Below are 18,142 nucleotides of genomic sequence, written 5' to 3'. Positions count from 1 at the left end.
CCTAGTTGCCCCTTGAGAAGGTGGTGGTGAGCCACCTTCTTGAACCGCTGCAGTCCGTGTGGTGAAGGTGCTCCCACAGTGCTGTTAGGGAAGGAGTTCCAGGATTGTGACCCAGCGACGATGAAGGAACAGCCGATATATTTCCAAATCAGGATGGTGTGTGACTTGGAGGGGAACTTGGAGGTGGTGGTGTTCCCATGCACCTGCTGCCCTCGTCCTTTTAGGTGGTAAGGTCGCGGGTTTGGGAGGAAGACTTGTTGAGTTATTTCTGTAACTATATTTGAACATCTAGTTATAACCTGGAACTACTATTATGCAGAAGCAATGCAAAGAATAGCAACACCAGACTTAAATAACGAATAGAAAATTGTGGTAAGCATAGAAACACAAGACCCCAGCTAATATGTATAAGCAGAGCCTGGTTTCCGTGTGCTTGGGAGTCAGATCGCTTACTGCACCTGAAAAGACTTTTGTATTAGCATGAAAGTGGAAACCTAATGGGAGCAGAAGTGAATTAAGTGTAATGTGGAAATATAAAGGAAATTATCCCTCAGTGTTAGGAGCGCAGCAACAGAAAATGTGTGCAGGCACGCGATACATTCCATTCGGTCTGTCGGTCCATCGATATGTCTGTCCCTTTGCTATTTTGTATTTAGGAAGTGGCTGTTTCCAATCAGAGGTTGCACACAAAGTCAAGGAAATGGCTAACTGTATAATGGGGGCCAAGATTGCTCTCCTGACATCAGACATGCCACAAAGCGAGAGAGAATACTTGTAAAATAACAGGTTGTGTAAAATATTGGTGTCGATATGTGTTGGCTTTCTCGACATGTCGGAATTCAAATCTGATATTATTTGGGGATCTGTCTTTTATTATCAGATCCTTCCCACAAAATCATTCCTTGACAGAAATATGCACAGACTTTCATTCTTTCATCACAAAATCTGAGAAAACCCTTGCAGATTTTTAAAAGATAAAATTCCAAACACCTTCCCACAGATTTGCAAGACAGAGAATGAGAAACACTAAAATCTGTTATATTTCTTCAAACAGACCTACCACTATTAAACAATTTACTGGACAGAAGTGGAAATTTTTTTGAAGAAAAGAAGAAAGACTTGCATTTATATAGCGCCTTTCATGGCCACCGAACGTCTCAAAGCGCTTTACAGCCAATGAAGCACTTTTAGAGTGTAGTCACTGTTGTAATGTAGGAAACGCGGCAGCCAATTTGCACACAGCAAGCTCCCACAACCAGCAATGTGATAATGACCAGAAAATCTGTTTTTATTATGTTGATTGAGGGATAAATATTAGCCAGGACTCCGGGGATAACTCCCCTGCTCTTCTTCGAGATAGTGCCGTAGGATCTTATACGTCCACCTGAGAGCAGACGGGGCCTCGGTTTAATGTCTCATCGGAAAGACGGCACCTCTGACAGTGCAGCACTCCCTCAGCACTGAGAGGTGGTCCTAATGGTCTCCGATCACTGATGGCATAACTTGTGGAATACGGGGAGTAACACGTGGCCAAAGACTGCAGTAGAAAAAGTTTTTCATTGACTCTATGTAAAAATGCCTACAATGTGTATGTTTTCAGACTAAAGATGCCCTTTTCACCATCCTCAATGATCTTCGACCCACTGACCACTTCAACATCATCAATTTCTCAGGCTATGTCAAGGTCTGGCAACGTGACAAGCTTGTCCCTGTTGTCCGGGAAACTCTCCGGGATGCCAAGAAATACATCTATCTAATGTTACCTTCAGGAGGTAAAAGACTTGACTTGCTTTTTTTTAATAATGTAGCGCTTTTCATGACCACCGGACGTCTCAAAAAGCTTCACAGGCAATGAAGCAGTTTTGAAGTGTAGTCACTGTTGTAATGTTGGAAACGCGGGAGCCAACTATCGCACAGCAAGCTCCCACAAACAGCAATGTGAAAATGACCAAATAATCTGTTTTTTGTTGTTATGTTGATTGAGGGATAAATATTGGCTCGGATAACTCCCCTGCTCTTCTTCAAAATAGTGGCATGGGATCTTTTATATCCACCTGAGACAGCAGACGGGGCCTCGGTTCAAAAGATGGCACCTCCAACAGTGCAGCGCTCCCTCAGCACTGCACTGGAGTGTCAAGCCTAGATTTATGTGCTCAAGTTCCTGGAGTGGGACTTGAACCCACAACCTTCTAACTCATAGGCAAGTGTGCTGCCCACTGAGCCACAGCTGACAGGGGCTGTGTTACAATTTCATTCTGAAATCTTTCCTTCTGCTTGCTCATCTCTAAAAGAAAATCTGGTCCTTTGGTATTTGGGACATGGATTCAATGGAGGTCTCCAGTAATTACATCAGTAATGACCTTACGCTAAGCTGGTCATTCATGACTTGTAAACCCTGTTCCAACTACAAAAGAATTAATCTAATTTAACTGCCATAAGTTAGCAAACTTAGTGAGTGAAACACTTGGCGATTTTTCCTTTCATGCTCGGGACATCTGTAATGTATTTGCTTCATGGGTTCTTTGCTTAAGAATTCATAGCACCACATTGCTATTAAGAACTAGTTGGTTTATCAACAAAGGTTTAACCATCACACTACACATTACCAGTTCATCCACCAGGCTCACAACTGCATACCTCATCGTGGATGATCGAAATCCAACTGACTGGGGTTTTATTGAGTCTTATGAACATCATATGACTGGCTAAGCTACTCACGATGCAACGGCTCCACAAACCTGTGAGCAATGTCAAATTATTAGGTGTCACTGATGCCACGTAAACTTACAATATTGGCAAGAGCTATAATTAATTTCAGCTTCCTTTTGGGATTTTTTTTTGCCCACCATGTTTTTTACATAATTTTCCAGAATATTTAACATTCAGCATGGAGGCAGAAGTGGGGTGCATTGTCCAGGATTGTGAACAATACCAGAACCATTGAAGGACCCATGAGAATATATCTGCTGAGAATAAACCAGCTCCCTCACTGTTAGGTTCAGTGAACCTTCCAAGCCAGTTCCTTGTTGGCAGCATTAGCTGCCTTTTGTTTAAAAATAAATTCAATTGACTAATTTGTTTCTCATTAAAACAGATCGTAAACCCCATTCCATGAACACAATTCCTTCTTACGCCCTGTGAGTCACTGTTCCTGTGAAGCCAGGAATCTCTCGCCCCAGTCTTCCCTCCCTCCTACCGATCAGAATTCCCCTCCCCCCAGACTTAGCTCAATTCCGAGGACTATTCCTGTGGGTTCCCGGATGCCAACCAAATTCCCGTTCCCGTCCACCAGACAGGCAGTGATTCCCAGAGTTTGATCCTTAAGGCACAAATCAGGAGTGTGATGGAATACTCTCCACTTGCCTGGATGAGTGCAGCTCCAACAACACTCAAGAAGCTCGACACCATCCAGGGCAAAGCAGCCCGCTTGATCGGCACCCCATCCACTCCTTAAACATTCACTCCCTCCACCACCGGCGCACCGTGGCTGCAGTGTGTACCATCTACAAGATGCACTGCAGCAACTCGCCAAGGCTTCTTCCGCAGCACCTCGCAAACCCGCCACCTCTACCACCGAGAAGGACAAGGACGGCAGGCGCATGGGAACACCATCACCTCCAAGTTCCCCTCCAAGTCACACAGCACCCTGACTTGGAAATATATCGGCCGTTCCTTCATCGTCGCTGGGTCACAATCCTGGAACTCCCTCCCTAACAGCACTGTGGGAGCACCTTCACCACACGGACTGCAGCGGTTCAAGAAGGTGGCTCACCACCATCATCTCCAGGGCAATTAGGGACGGGCAATAAATGCCAGCCTTGCCAGCGACGCCCACAACCCGCAAACGATTAAAAAAAAAATATGAAGCCCAGGATCTCCTCTCTCACCAGGCCTCGGCAGGCAAGCTTGGCGATCGCCTTGGCACCGATCACACCCCGAGTTAGACTCGAGGCCATCGTACCCCTTATCTACCTAGCTAGATGAACAAATTAAAATAAAGAGCGTGAGTTTAGAACAGGTAGCTCTTTCAGAAAGCCTGGCCAGTACAGTGGACCGAATGGTCTCCTTCTGTGCTGTGAAACTCGATGGGGTGGAAATTAGGTCACGCCTCAGTTGGAGCGGTGTCCTGGGCAGAGCGGTACGTTTTGTGCCGGGGAATGGTTTGTGTCTGCTGCCGCAAAATTCATCAGCCGGGCCCTGAGTGTGGAGCGGGCTCTAAGGGAGCCTCTTTTAGGGCGCTCGGCCGGCTGAGCAACTGGAAATCCCGAGCTAAGCAGCCGGCCTCAGAGCACCATTATAGAGGCCTGGGGGAGGTGTGGGGGCTGTGGGGGGGGGGGGAAACAGAAAAAAAAACCACCAAAACATTCCCAATACATGGCTCACGCCACCGCAACATAAATCGCAAAAATAAGGTCAGCATTACTTTCCTGACTGCGGCCGCTACAACGCGGACCACCCACTTTCACAGGCGTTCCCAGCAGGGGGCGCTGTGGAGCACTACGAATCGGGCAGCAACCAAATATCGAGCCGATATCGTAACCAAGAACGTTGCACACCGGTTCACCTCTCCTGGGCGGTAATGCTCCGCGCCCCCTCAAACCCGGCACTGAATGTCCCGGCGGGGCACTGGAAGCTGGCTGCCCGGGTGCAACTGCTTACCGCCGCCATTGCCGCCCCTCTGGGGCGCTAAGAGGGGCGGCAGCAGACCGAATTTCCACCCCTGTGGTTCTATGATGCCAGTTTTGTTCAAAATTCGACTTTGTTTCCCAGGTACCAATATAAATGATGCCATCCAGACGGGATCCAAACTGTTGAAAGATTACATAGCCCAGCAGGACAAGGCTGTGCGAACGGTGTCATTGATCATCTTCCTGACAGATGGGCGTCCAACAATCGCCGAAGTTCAACCTCACAAAATCCTGCGCAACACGAAAAAGGCCATTGAAAACCAGTTCTGCCTCTTCAGTTTGGGGATCGGGAAAGATGTGGATTACAAACTCCTCGAGCGAATGTCGCTGGAGAACTGCGGAGTGATGCGGAGGATCTACGAAGACTCGGATGCCAGCGCCCAACTGAAGGGTTTCTACGATGAAATTGGGACTCCGCTCCTCTCAGACATCCGCGTGGATTATTCCGAAGACTCCGTGGAGTACGTGACGCAGAACTTCTTCACAAACTACTTCAACGGATCGGAACTGGTGATTGCAGGGAAGCTGGTGAACGACAGCACCAAGAACTTGCATGTCCAAATCACGGCCAGCACGAGCGACAAGCACCTCATGCTGGAGACAGATGTGATTATTAATGAAACCAGGAAAGGTTCAGCCAGCAACAAGGGCCAATCCAGTGATGCCACGTTAATCCAGAGGGCGTGGGGCTACTTGACCATAAAGGAACTGCTGAGATCTCGACTGAAGAGTGGCAGTAGCAAAGAGAAGGAAATTCTGTCAGACAAAGCAAGAAATCTTTCGCTGGAATACCATTTTGTCACACCCCTCACTTCACTGAGTGTGAAGAGTCCCGACGAGCAGACCAACAGATCCAAAGAGAATGTGATGAATGTAGCTGAGGTAAAAGACGAGAGAGTACAGAGTTTACACAGAATAACTAAACCAGGTAAGGTGGAGCACAGGTATAAATTGGCAACTTCTTGAATTCCTAATTGCATTACAGTCAAGTATTTACCTTTAGAGGATTATTCTTTTTGATGTTTCTTTTGTAAAAATGGAATTTGGAATACTTTCCCATTTAGTCCCTCAATGCCAACACTGAGCATTTCTGGATCAATCTTACACAACCACCTGAAGCCTACCGCCATTCTATTTTGCCTTAATGATGGGGTAGACATGGTGGGGTGTGCATTGTGCATAATATAAGAACATAAGAATTAGGAGCAGGAGTAGGCCCTACATCTCCTCGAGCCTGCTCCGCCATTCGAGAAGATCATGGCTGATCTTCGACCTCAACTCCACTTTCCTGTCCGATCTCCATATCCCTTGACTTCCCCTAGAGTCCAAAAATCTATCGATCTCAACCTTGATTATACTCAACGACTGAGCTTCCACAGGGTTAGAGAATTGTAGGCCAGACCAGGTAAAGGTGGCAGATTTCCTGCGCTAAAGGAAATTAGTGAACCAGATGGGTTTTTACAATAATCTGGTAGTTTCTTGGTCACCCTTACTGATGCTAGCTTTTTATTCCAGATTTATTCAATTAACTGAATTTAAATTCCATGGTGGGATTATGAATTCATGTCCCCCAGATCCCCTGGACTACTTGTCTAGTAACATAACCACTATGTTATCATAACCAGAATGCACCATCACAACCCAGGGCACATGATCACTAGACAGCAAGGGTTCCTTCAACAGAAGATCAATGCAAACCCCAGAGAAATAGCACAAGTGGCTATGTGCACCTTTTCCCCGTGGATTCCACTGATCTTCTACGGAAGTGATGGAGGGAGTTCAGGAGAACCCTCACGGAAACTACTGCCACAAAGCTGCCCAGGAGATTCAGTACTTGAAGAGTTAAACATCAATGACATGTGTGCTAACATTTTAAGTATACATTTTAAGTATCCAACAAAAGTCATCCGGATAATTGTCAGATGTTATTAGGGCAGAATTAAGCTCAAAGATTGGGTTAACACTGATATTTCTTTGTCCAGACAGCACCTCCTTAACAAAGAGAAAGACAACTGTAGTGGTTTCAAAAACATCAGGTACGTGCTTCAGCTTTGAACCTCTTCACTAACGGCCCTTCAACTAGTTATTTGGAACCATTGCTTCAAGTCTTGGTCAGAGCGGAAATTACAGTGTCCGGCACACCATTGTACCAGACTGTACCAGACTGCCAATTACCCAGGGTTCGTCTGTTTAAGTTCAACTTGTGAAGCATTTTCCGGGCTGGCTAGTGCACAGACCTCCTACTATTGTGACTGGCTGTACTGCTTAGATCTGAACTAAAACAGGAATCACAAAAGGGATCCTTTCCACTTCGAGAAATATTTCTCATGCCGGTAGATAATAGCTGATGGCATAGATCCTGAAATGATGCTGTGTGTACATTAGAATGGGAATATTTAATGTATTCTTATGAAATCCCTTTGCTCGCTATTTAAATGGAAGCAATACCTGTTTAAAATGAGAATAAAATAATGTACAAGCTGACTCCTCCATTAAAACACTGGACAGTATAATCTTATACAAATACATTAAACCTTTGTACATTAAATAATTGGACTGTTAATTTGATAGTCAATGTATGTTCTACAAGCTTTCCTCTGGGAACTTTAGCTAGATTTTTTTTTGTACCATTTGGTATAATATATAGTTAATTTTTGTGTTCCCACGCAGGCCGGGGCCTCCACTCTACTCCTGGGCTGCCACACCTCCGCTCCTATTATGGCCTGACCTGTGGCAGGTCGGGACCATAAAAGGAGCGGAGGTGTGGTGACCCGGGAGCAGCATGAAGGCCCCGACCTGCGGGAGAACACCAGCGGCAGGTTGGAGCTATAAAATGAGTGGAGGTGCGGCGGCCATGGGCAGTGTGGAGGCCACTTCAGGGAGCAGTGCGAGCTGGTGCAGGAGGGCGCCGGCAGCGGAGAGTGACGTCATCAACGTCCAGGTCGGTGATTGGAGCGTGGGCAGATACAGCAGGAGCGGCGAGAGACTGTGGAGGGATGTGATCGGGGGCCCAGGAGAGGCGCGAGTTCGGGGCCAGGGGCCCAGGGGCAGCACGGGCCCAGCCCACACTGCGATATGTGTGCGCACTGGGTCCGTGCAGCAGAGCTGGTCTCCAGTCGTCTTGGTTAACCCTTGCCCCTGGACCAAGACCTAGCTCTGTCAAGCCCGTGTGGTGGCTGGTGTACAACGGTCACCCCACGTTAAAAAAATCCACGCACAGGCATCTTCCACCCTTCAGGATGTAGTTCGGGATCTAGATTATTATGTCCTTCATTGAAACACCTGTGAACTCATCCCTTTTTGGCGTGGAAGCAAGTCATCCTTGATACGAGGGACCGCCTATGGTGATAATGATGATGATGATGAGTTAATTTTTGCACTGTGCTGAATTTTTGGGGGTAGTGGAGTGGGGGGTGGGGGGGGGGGGTGGGGCGTGGGGTTGATGTGAATACCGACAGTAAAACTGAGAGTGTGGCTTCAGATCTAATCAACCAGAAAGAGTTGAAGGTTGAGGAAGCACGGGCTCTGAAACTAGACGGAAGAATGTGACATTCTACTTTTGCCTTGGAGGGAGAGGGGGGACACAAGGGGATGAAGACTGAGACGCTATTTGTGAGGTCAGGGCATTCTGCAAGAGGCAAGGGGCAGCTGAGTGGGTGGCATGCTGCCATTGCCTTTGAAGGAGAGAGGCGCGATTGAGGAAGAAGATTTCAAAGTGAAAACTACTGACGATGCAAGTGAATTGATATGCGCCGTAATATTTTCCGTGAGCTATTCTCGGGAGCTCCTTGCACGTCTTTGCTGAAGTCATTCTATAGCTGACTGCTAGAGCAGTATGAGAGAGTGGCTCTGTGTGACTTTCCGCATTGATCTCTGCTTTGTTCTTGGTCTTTGCTTGGCATGCCCCCAAAGTCTGCCATGTTCGTCGCATGAGGAACCACAGAAGTGAACCTGCGTGCTTTATCACTCTAGTCCAGTGAGCTGGGGTGACAGCATGGAGTTCCAATCTTACATCCAGGCCGGATTAAAGGCCTGATGGGCCAGGGGCAAACTGATCCAAATGGACCGATAGTTATGTTTGTTCATGTTTATTACATTACATATATGATTCTGATTCTGAGTATGAAAACATAGGCCAATATATTCAACAATGAAAGCATATATATCACATGCATAAATATAATAACAAATTACTATGATGGACTTATACTATAATATGATGGACTTATACTATAATATATTAATATAATATATTACAAACATATATCTTATATATTAAACATATTATATAATAACACCGTTAAATAATAACACAGATAAATAGTAAAGATCTTGTCTCGGCAAAAATAGGTTTGTACACGTTAGGCCAATAAAAAATATTTTCCTCGGTCTTGTTTTTTCCTCTCTTATTCTCTATTCTATTCAACTGATTTGGAAAGCCTTATATTTTTTTTCCTGCGTTTATTTGGTGGGCCTGTGTTCTTTGGTGGGCCTGAGGCTGCAGCCCTAACCGCCCCGTGGTTAATCCGCCCCTGCCTGACATGATATGTTTATTTTCCATACCTGCCGTTTTAGATTTGCTCCCCCTCTGTCTCCATTACAAGGGGTGGGAGCTGTTCTCCATTCCCCGGTGATGACCAACCTTACATTGAATCTGTTTCAGAGCTGTCTGTGACACACATAACATTCTAAATATAACTGCATGTGATCGTAAAAGCTCCAGTATGCTTTAGGAAAAAAATGTTCTTTTTAAATTGGAGTCTTGTACTAAATGGGGAAACCTAGAGGAAGATCATGAAGGTCGACACGACACCATCAACGGTCAAAAAAGCAGGGAGGAAAGATAAGCTAAATCAGGAAATAGTGATAAGGCAACACTGAAGTTGGAATAGGAGCGAGGGATAACCGAGGGAAGTCAAAAAGACTCCCCATTTATTTTTCAATTATCGTAAAACTGGTCCCCTATCCCAGAAGGCCGTGCTACTGTCCAGACCACCGAGAGCGATGGTGGCTCTTTCATGTAGAATGGCAGCAACATTGAACCATTTTGTGTTACAATTCAACTTGTGCCACAACAAAGAACAGGATGTTGTTCTGACCAACATTCCTGCCTCAATTAACACCACCAAAAGCAAATGAAAATAGCCATATTCATCGTGTTGGGATCCAGCCATGTGCAAAATGGCTGCCACAATTGCCTGCATTACAACGGGCACAGTAACTCATTGTATGCAACTTTGAGATATTTCTGTTAAGATTCTTGTCTTCCCCTATTTTTAAAGTAAAGAGGCGATAAACAATTATCATCAAGTGCCAACAAATAAACTGAATGAACTCTTGCTTCAAGCCAGTTTGCTTTGAACCAATTGAATACCGTCCACATGAACTGTAATGTTTGTTTGTTATCCAGCCGATGGAGATCCTCATTTTGTTGCCGATTTCCCCTTGAGCAAGTTGTCCGTGTGCTTTAACATCGATGGTGAGCCGGGTAACATCCTCAGACTGGTGTCTGATCACGAGAACTCGGGTAAGTAGCGAACTGCAGAATGTTTAAAAGCTTGATTATTTATTGCTCTTTAAGGTTAGAATCATAGAATCATACAGCACAGGATGCCATTTGGCCCATCGTGCCAGTGCCATCTCTTTGGTACAGATTTCCAATTAATCCCACTCCCCTGCTCTTACCCCATCTTCATAGGCAGTCCCTTGGAATCGAGGAAGACTTGCTTCCACTCTAAAAGTGAGTTCTCAGGTGACTGAACAGTCCAATACGGGAATTACAGTCTCTGTCACAGGCAGGACAGACAGTGGTTGAAGGAAAGGGTGGGTGGGACAGGTTTGCCGCACGCTCCTTCCGCTGCCTGTGCTTGTTTTCTGCATGCTCTCGGCGACGAGACTCGAGGTGCTCAGCGCCCTCCCGGATGCACTTCCTCCACTTAGGGCAGTCTTTGGCCAGGGACTCCCAGGTGTCGGTGGGGATGTTGCACTTTATCACGGAGGCTTTGAGGGTGAAACATTTTTCCTGCCCACCAGGGGCTCGCCTGCCATGTAGGAGTTCCGAGTAGAGTGCTTGCTTTGGGAGTCTTTCCCCATACACCTGTAATATTTTTTCCCCTTCATCCAATTCCCTTTTGAAAGTTACTATTGAATCTGCTTCCACCGCCCTTACAGGCAGCGTGCTTAGATCATAACAACTCGCTGTGTAAAAAAAATGTTTCCTCATCTCGCCGCTGGCTCTTTTTCCAATCATCTGTGTCCTCTGGTTACCGACTCTCCTGCCACTGGAACCAGTTTCTCCTTCTTTACTCTATCAAAACCCTTTATGATTTTAAACACCACTATCAAATCTCTTCTCAACCTTCTCTGCTGTAAGGAGAACAACCCCAGCTTCTCCAGTCTATCCATGGAACTGAAGTTTCTCATCCCTGGAACCCGGTTTGCCGCACGCTCCTTCCGCTGTCTGCGCTTGTTTTCTGCGTGCAGTCCGATACAGGAATTACAGTCTCTGTCATAGGTGGGACAAACAGTGTTGGCATCAAGCATCCCAAAGTCAGGTATGGCACAACCAGCTGCAAACCAATGTTCACTTCGATGTGCCTTAGTTTTAGCCTCAGAAGATTCCTCTTATACAAATTATTTTCCATTTCCCCAAACCATCCTTCTTCATAGTCTTTCGAAACGTATAAGATTATGAGGGGGCTTGACAAGGTGGATGCAGAGAGGATGTTTCCACTGATGGGGGAGACTAGATCTAGAGGGCATGATCTTAGAATAAGGGGCCACCCATTTAAAAGTGAGATGAGGAGAAATTCCTTCTCTCAGAGGGTTGTAAATCTGTGGAACTCGCTGTCTCAGAGAGCTGTGGAAGCTGGGACATTGAATAAATTTAAGACAGAAATAGACAATTTCTTAAACGATAAGGGAATAAAGGGTTATGGGGAGCGGGCAGGGAAGTGGACCTGAGTCCATGATCAGATCAGGCATGATCATATTAAATGGCGGCGCAGGCTCGAGGGGTCGTATGGCCTACTCCTGCTCCTATTTCTTATGTTCTTATTGTAACTCCACTTTCCCGCTCAATCCCCATATCCCTTGATTCCCCTAGAGTCCAAAAATCTGATGTCTGAAATGTTCCTCAAATCTTTGCACTTGTTACCAAATTGAGTGTGGACTTTGCTTTTACCCTTATCTCTCAGCTGAGCTCCAGTTTCATGCCTGTTATTATTTACGAAACATTCTGTGCATAAATGTCAGATCCCAAATATTAAAAAGTAATGTTCATCACGATCCATGATCGGATCAGCCATGATCATATTGAATGGTGGAGCAGGCTCGAGGGGCCGGATGGCCTACTCCAGCTCCTATTTCTTATGTTCTTATTATGTTCTTTCTGAGTGGGATTGAAAATTTTGTGGCAATTGGTAACGATTTAGGGGCAATTTTATCCTACGGGCTCACACACCTCAGTAACTGGATTGAACGTGCCCAAACTCCTTTCAGAAAGGACACTTACACAGAGCAGTGAGAGAAACCTGAACTAGATTCAAAACCAGCCCAAGAGGTAACCTTGAATATTGTGTACAGTTTTGGTCTCCTAATCTGAGGAAGGACATTCTTGCTATTGAGGGAGTGCCGCGATGGTTCACCAGACTGATTCCTGGGATGGCAGGACTGACAAATGAAGAAAGACTGGATTGACTAGGCTTATATTCACTGGAATTTAGAAGAATGAGAGGGGATCTCATGGAAACATATAAAATTCTGACGGGATTGGACAGGTTAGATACAGGAAGAATGTTCCCGATGTTGGGGAAGTCCAGAACCAGGGGTCACAGTCTAAGGATAAGGGGTAAGCCATTTAGGACCGAGATGAGGAGAAAGTTCTTCACTCAGAGAGTTGTGAACCTGTGGAATTCTCTACCACAGAAAGTTGTTGAGTCCAGTTCGTTAGATATATTCAAAAGGGAGTTAGATGTGGCCCTTAAGGCTAAAGGGATCAAGGAGTATGGAGAGAAAGCAAGAATGGGGTACTGAAGTTGCATGATCAGCCTTGATCATATTGAATGGTAGTGCAGGCTCGAAGGGCCGAAGGCCTACTCCTGCACCTATTTTCTATGTTTCTATGTTTCTATGTAACGGAGCAGTGTGTTAATGCACTGCACTATCCAATTCTCTAAACCAACTCATTTTGTCTTATTGGCCCGGATTTTGCGATGGGTAATGATGGCGAACTATCAGCGTTCACTGTCATTACTCTGAAACTGACCGTAACTGCAGGATGTAACGCATGCGCAGATAAATGCGGAGGTCCTGAAGTTATGATTGGTCATTTACTGCTCCGACAGTGGCTGTGCTGTGGAGCCCCCTCTCCTCCCCCCAATATCGCTGTTAAATACACCATTAAATGTTACACCTTGTTGGAATAGGTGTAACTGGGGTTTTAACAGCATTCTGGCCATGAAAAATTAAATTTTATATTTGTAGATTGTCAAATTTCTCCATTATGGTAAAAATTACAATAAAAATATTATTTTTTAAAGTTTGTTCATGATATTGCAGCTTTTACCTTAACCCCATGTGCATGCCCCCATTTTTATTTTGCTCCCTGTAACATTTTTAAAAGTGTGGGTAAAAGCTGCCTTTTATTTCCTGGTTTGCTGTCTGCGAGAATTCTTCAGTGTGATTGGCTGCTTAGACAGCTTGATGATGTCACTGCTGCATTACACTAGGAATCCCTTTTTTGCAGTGTTACAGTCAATTACACTTCGAGAAATCTCAGTGTTTTCGCCACAGAGATCGCGCGATCTCTGTGGGCAGCTTTCTTCGAGATCAGCGATGATTGCTGTCACATCGCCGATGACCGCAGACTACGGGATATTATGTGGCTTCAAGTTTGGATGCAGACTGAAGCAGACTGATTCACAGCCTGAAGAATAAAACAAGATGATTTCTTGCTTCAAAGAGGCATTGTATTTGTGCTTGCGACGGTGGAGTCTTATTTCCATTGTAACATCACATCATCACCATAGGCGGTCCCTCGAACAAGGATGACTTGCTTCCACACCAAAAGGGATGAGTTCACAGATGTTTCAATGAAGGACCCGATGTTCCAGTCCTGAACTCCAGGGGGCGGAAGATGCCTGTGCGTGGATTTTTTTAACGTATGGTGACCGTTGCACATCAGCCACCACACGGGCTTGACAGAGCTAGGCCTTTATTCAGTGGCAAGGATTAACCAAGATGACTGGAGACCAGCTCTGCTGAATGGACCTAGTGCGCACACATATCGCAGTGTGGGCTGGCCCATGCTGTCCCTGGGCCCACGGCACATTTTTGTAAGATCACATGCAAGTCACAGCCTGCCATTTTTTGTGATGCGATGATGTATTTCAATGTGAATTCCAACACTATGTTGAATAACAATTTTGAGGAAGACCAGATCCCTTTATATATAATCCCTGAATTTCCATGGGATTCCCCCGATTTTCCTTTGAGAGCGATGGAATCCCGGAGAAATAGACTAAACAGAATATTGGGACAACCATTGTGGAAATTCAGGGTCGTAAACATTGAACTGTTCCCTCTAGTGTTAAGAAGTGTATCTGTATTCTCCAGCACCATAGAACCAAGCCTTGACGTTGACTTATCAGGTGGGGAAGTGTGAAAATATCCACTTTGGTAGAAAAACCAAAAAAGCAGAATATTTTTTGAATGGTGAGAGAGTGGGGAATGTTTGTATTCAGAGGGACTTGGCTGCCCTTGTACATCAATCACTGAAAGTACAGGTACAGCAAGCAATTAAGAAAGCAAATGGTATGTTGGCCTTTGTAACAAAAGGAGTAGAGTATAAGAGTAAAGAAGTCTTACTACAATTATACAGGCATTGGTGAGGCCACACCTGGAGTAAACCTCAGGGGTGACGAGACATAAATGCTATTTGAGACTAGGATCCAAAGAACATTTTCTTGATTACTCTAATATTGTAGCTACTGGCCTTCGTGCATGCAAAATTATTATTTTTAATTCATTCACAGGATGTGGGCGTCACTGGCAAGGCCGGCATTTATTGCCCATCCCTATTTGTCCCCGAGAAGGTGGTGGTGAACCGCCTTCTTGAACCGCTGCAGTCCGTGTGGTGAAGGTGCTCCCACAGTGCTGTTAGGGAGGGAGTTCCAGGATTTTGACCCAGCGACGATGAAGGAACGGCCGATATATTTCCAAGTCAGGATGGTGTGTGACTTGGAAGTGGTGGTGATCCCAGGCGCCTGCTGCCCTTGTCCTTCTAGATGGTAGAGGCCGTGGGTTTGGGAGGTGCTGCCGAAGAAGCCTTGGCGAGTTGCTGCAGTGCATCTTGTAGATGGTACACACTGCAGCCACGGTGCGCCGGTGGTGGAGGGAGTCACTGTTGAAGGTGGTGGATGTTGAATGTTGAAAGAAGGTGCCAATCAAGCGGGCTGCTTTGTCCTGGATGGTGTCGAGCTTCTTGAGTGTTGTTGGAGCTGCACTCATCCAGGCAAGTGGAGAGTGTTCCATACTTATATCCCTAGTACTAGTCCGTCATATCATAGAAACATAGAAACATAGAAAATAGGTGCAGGAGCAGGCCATTCAGCCCTTCTTGCCTGCACCGCCATTCAATGAGTTCATGGCTGAACATGAAACTTCAGTATCCCCTTCCTGCTTTCTCGCCATACCCCTTGATCCCCCGAGTAGTAAGGACTTCATCTAACTCCCTTTTGAATATATTTAGTGAATTGGCCTCAACTACTTTCTGTGGTAGAGAATTCCACAGGTTCACCACTCCCTGGGTGAAGAAGTTTCTCCTCATCTCGGTCCTAAATGGCTTACCCCTTATCCTCAGACTGTGATCCCTGGTTCTGGACTTCCCCAACATTGGGAACATTCTTCCTGCATCTAACCTGTCTAAACTGAAAGAAAAGAAATGACCTATTTTCTGCTGCTTTGTCACTAAGCCACATTGATCTGTGATTTCAAAAGGGATTGTGATTTATATGATTTCTTTCAGCATTGCAATGACTTTAATGTTGAGATGTCTAATAATAATGTCTTCTGTTTCTGGCAGGGGTGACAGTCAATGGGCAGCTGATTGGAGCACCGGCACCTCCCAATGGTCATAAGAAGCAGCGCACCTATTTCAGTGCCATTACCATCATTGTCAGTAAACCCTCCCGCTCCTACATTGAAATCACACCTCACAAGGTCATCTTTGACAGCCGAGACAGGTTTGTCTTATCGTGTGATAAAACCATAGAGGTGGAGAGCGAAGGCTTAGTGGTTTCCGTGACTGCGAAGTCAAAGGTTACTGTGACAATACAGGATCACACCTCCTTTGTCATCCTGGTCCATCAGTATAAGAATCCTGCCCCCTATCAGAGGGATCACTTGGGATTCTACATTCTCAACAGCAAAGGACTCTCCTCCAGTGCCCATGGACTCTTGGGTAAGTGCCCTGTGCTTTTTAAATGGTACACTGGGGGATAAATTGGGCTGTTTTGCACCTCCTGTTAATGCCTGCGGGGAGGGGAGCGGTAACGGGGCACTAAGGGGTTACCGACCGGGCGCGGCAAAATCACCGATGCCCGCAAACCTCCGTGGCAGTTTAGCACTGGCGCTAACACTTACCGTCTCGCTCTCTTGCGTCCCGTAGATTGTGACGTCATCCGGTGCGCAGCGCCCCGTTACTGCCCCAGATGTAATATTCGCTCCCGCCCCCTGCAGCATCGCTGGGCATCAACAACGGCAGCTGCAAGAGGCGTTGCCACCTCGGTTAGCGCTAATTAAAGGCAGTGCTGGTAGTGGTCAGGTAGGGCAAAAGTTTTTTTATCTCCCCATTTTACCTCCTGATTTCCTTTGCCCCCCCCACGATTACTCAGCGCTGCGCTCCCTTACCGTGCTTAGGGCTGCTATGGATGTGACGCAGGTGCCGTGGCCCAACACAGACAGCATTGACCCTTCCCGTGAAGCGAGGGAAGGAGACTGTCCAGACGGCAGCGCTGCACAGATCATTGCGCAGCGCGCTCTGCCGATACTGCGCCCTCACTCCCTTTAGCGCTCGAAGGGAAGTGTTAGCGCTTGATTTAGCGCTCCACATCCCTTTTGGAGCGCTAAAGCAGAAATTCCCGGCGGCAGCAAATGTTTTTTGCCCGGCAATACTTTTGCGCTCCCTGAAAAGTTATTGCCCCCGACGGAATGCCACGCAATTTCTAGCCCATCAGAGTGCATTGTGGTTATATTTTTTAATGGGATTTAGCAAAGTTTACAAAGTTTCTTACGCTAGGCTATTACAGGTTGCATGATACATTGGGGATCTTACATAATAATTTTCTATATTTTAGTACTGCTACATATTGAGGGTTGACAATACCCGGGTCTTTCCTTGGCATAGGGCAGTTTAGGTCAAGCACATTTAGAGAGCTCGGGGGTGGGGGACAGGAGTGTGGGTGGGTTTTGGGCATGCTGAGGGGCTGCATATTTCCTTTGGGAGCTAGGAGTAAGATTGAAAGCCAGGACCTCAAAGGTGGTAATCTAGGGATTACTGCCAGTGCCACGTACTAGTGAGGGTAGAAATAGGAAGGCTAGTCAGATAAATACGTGGCTGGGGCATTGGCGTAGGAGGGAGGACTTTAGTTTCCTGAACAATTGGGACCGCTTCTGGGGTAGGTGGGACCTGTACAAGTCGGACAGGTTACACCTCAACAGAAACGGGACCAATGTTCTCGCGGGTGGTTTTGATAGAGCGGTTGGGAGGGCTTTAAACTAGTTTGGCAGGGGGATGGGAACCCAGGAGAGGGCTCTGAGCTAGTTAGAGTGGGTGAGAGCTCAGATGAACAGAACCCCAAGAAAGGATGCAAAAGGCAGGAGGCAACAGAGCAGAGTAGCACTGGGGTAAGTAAACCACAAGGTGATAGGAAGGGACAATATGTTTGAATATAAAGGGGCTGCAGGAGGGGTCAAAACTAAAAATCATGGTTTAAAAACTAGTATTAAAACACTTCACCTAAACGCACGCAGCATTCGAAACAAAGTAAATGAGTTGACGGCACAAATCATTACAAATGGGTATGATTTGGTAGCCATTACAGAAACATGGTTGCAGGGTGGGCAAGACTGGGAATTAAACATACAGGGGTACGGCAGTAATTATGGGGGATTTTAACCTACATATCGATTGGTCAAATCAAATCGCACGGGGTAGCCTGGAGGAGGAATTCATAGAATGCATACAGGATTGTTTCTTAGAACAGTATGTTACAGATCCTACAAGGGAGCAAGCTATCTTAGATCTGGTCCTGTGCAATGAGACAGGCATAATAAACGATCTCCTTGTAAAAGATCCTCTCGGAATGAGTGATCACAGTATGGTTGAATTTGTAATACAGATTGAGGGTGAGGAAGTAGTGTCTCAAGTGAGCGTACTATGCTTAAACATAGGG

At 46.1% G+C, this 18,142-nt stretch overlaps 1 protein-coding gene across 2 annotated transcripts in view; it reads left to right on the top strand.

Annotated features, from left to right (window-relative positions):
- itih5 (inter-alpha-trypsin inhibitor heavy chain 5) overlaps window positions 1-18,142 on the top strand; it is a 79,362-nt gene that overhangs the window by 45,973 nt on the left and 15,247 nt on the right. Inside the window, exons 8-12 of one of the 2 annotated variants that reach the window (XM_070896564.1) lie at window positions 1,601-1,772; window positions 4,771-5,616; window positions 6,671-6,724; window positions 10,099-10,215; window positions 15,772-16,149. In XM_070896564.1, coding sequence (XP_070752665.1) covers window positions 1,601-1,772; window positions 4,771-5,616; window positions 6,671-6,724; window positions 10,099-10,215; window positions 15,772-16,149 — 1,567 coding nt within the window. The remainder of the gene's footprint in view (window positions 1-1,600; window positions 1,773-4,770; window positions 5,617-6,670; window positions 6,725-10,098; window positions 10,216-15,771; window positions 16,150-18,142) is intronic. The other variant, XM_070896565.1, reaches the window with a different exon arrangement.

This window comes from Pristiophorus japonicus, chromosome 13, assembly GCF_044704955.1.
Source record: "Pristiophorus japonicus isolate sPriJap1 chromosome 13, sPriJap1.hap1, whole genome shotgun sequence".
NCBI classification, from domain to species: Eukaryota; Metazoa; Chordata; class Chondrichthyes; family Pristiophoridae; genus Pristiophorus; species Pristiophorus japonicus.
This window is presented reverse-complemented; position numbering and strand designations above follow the sequence as displayed.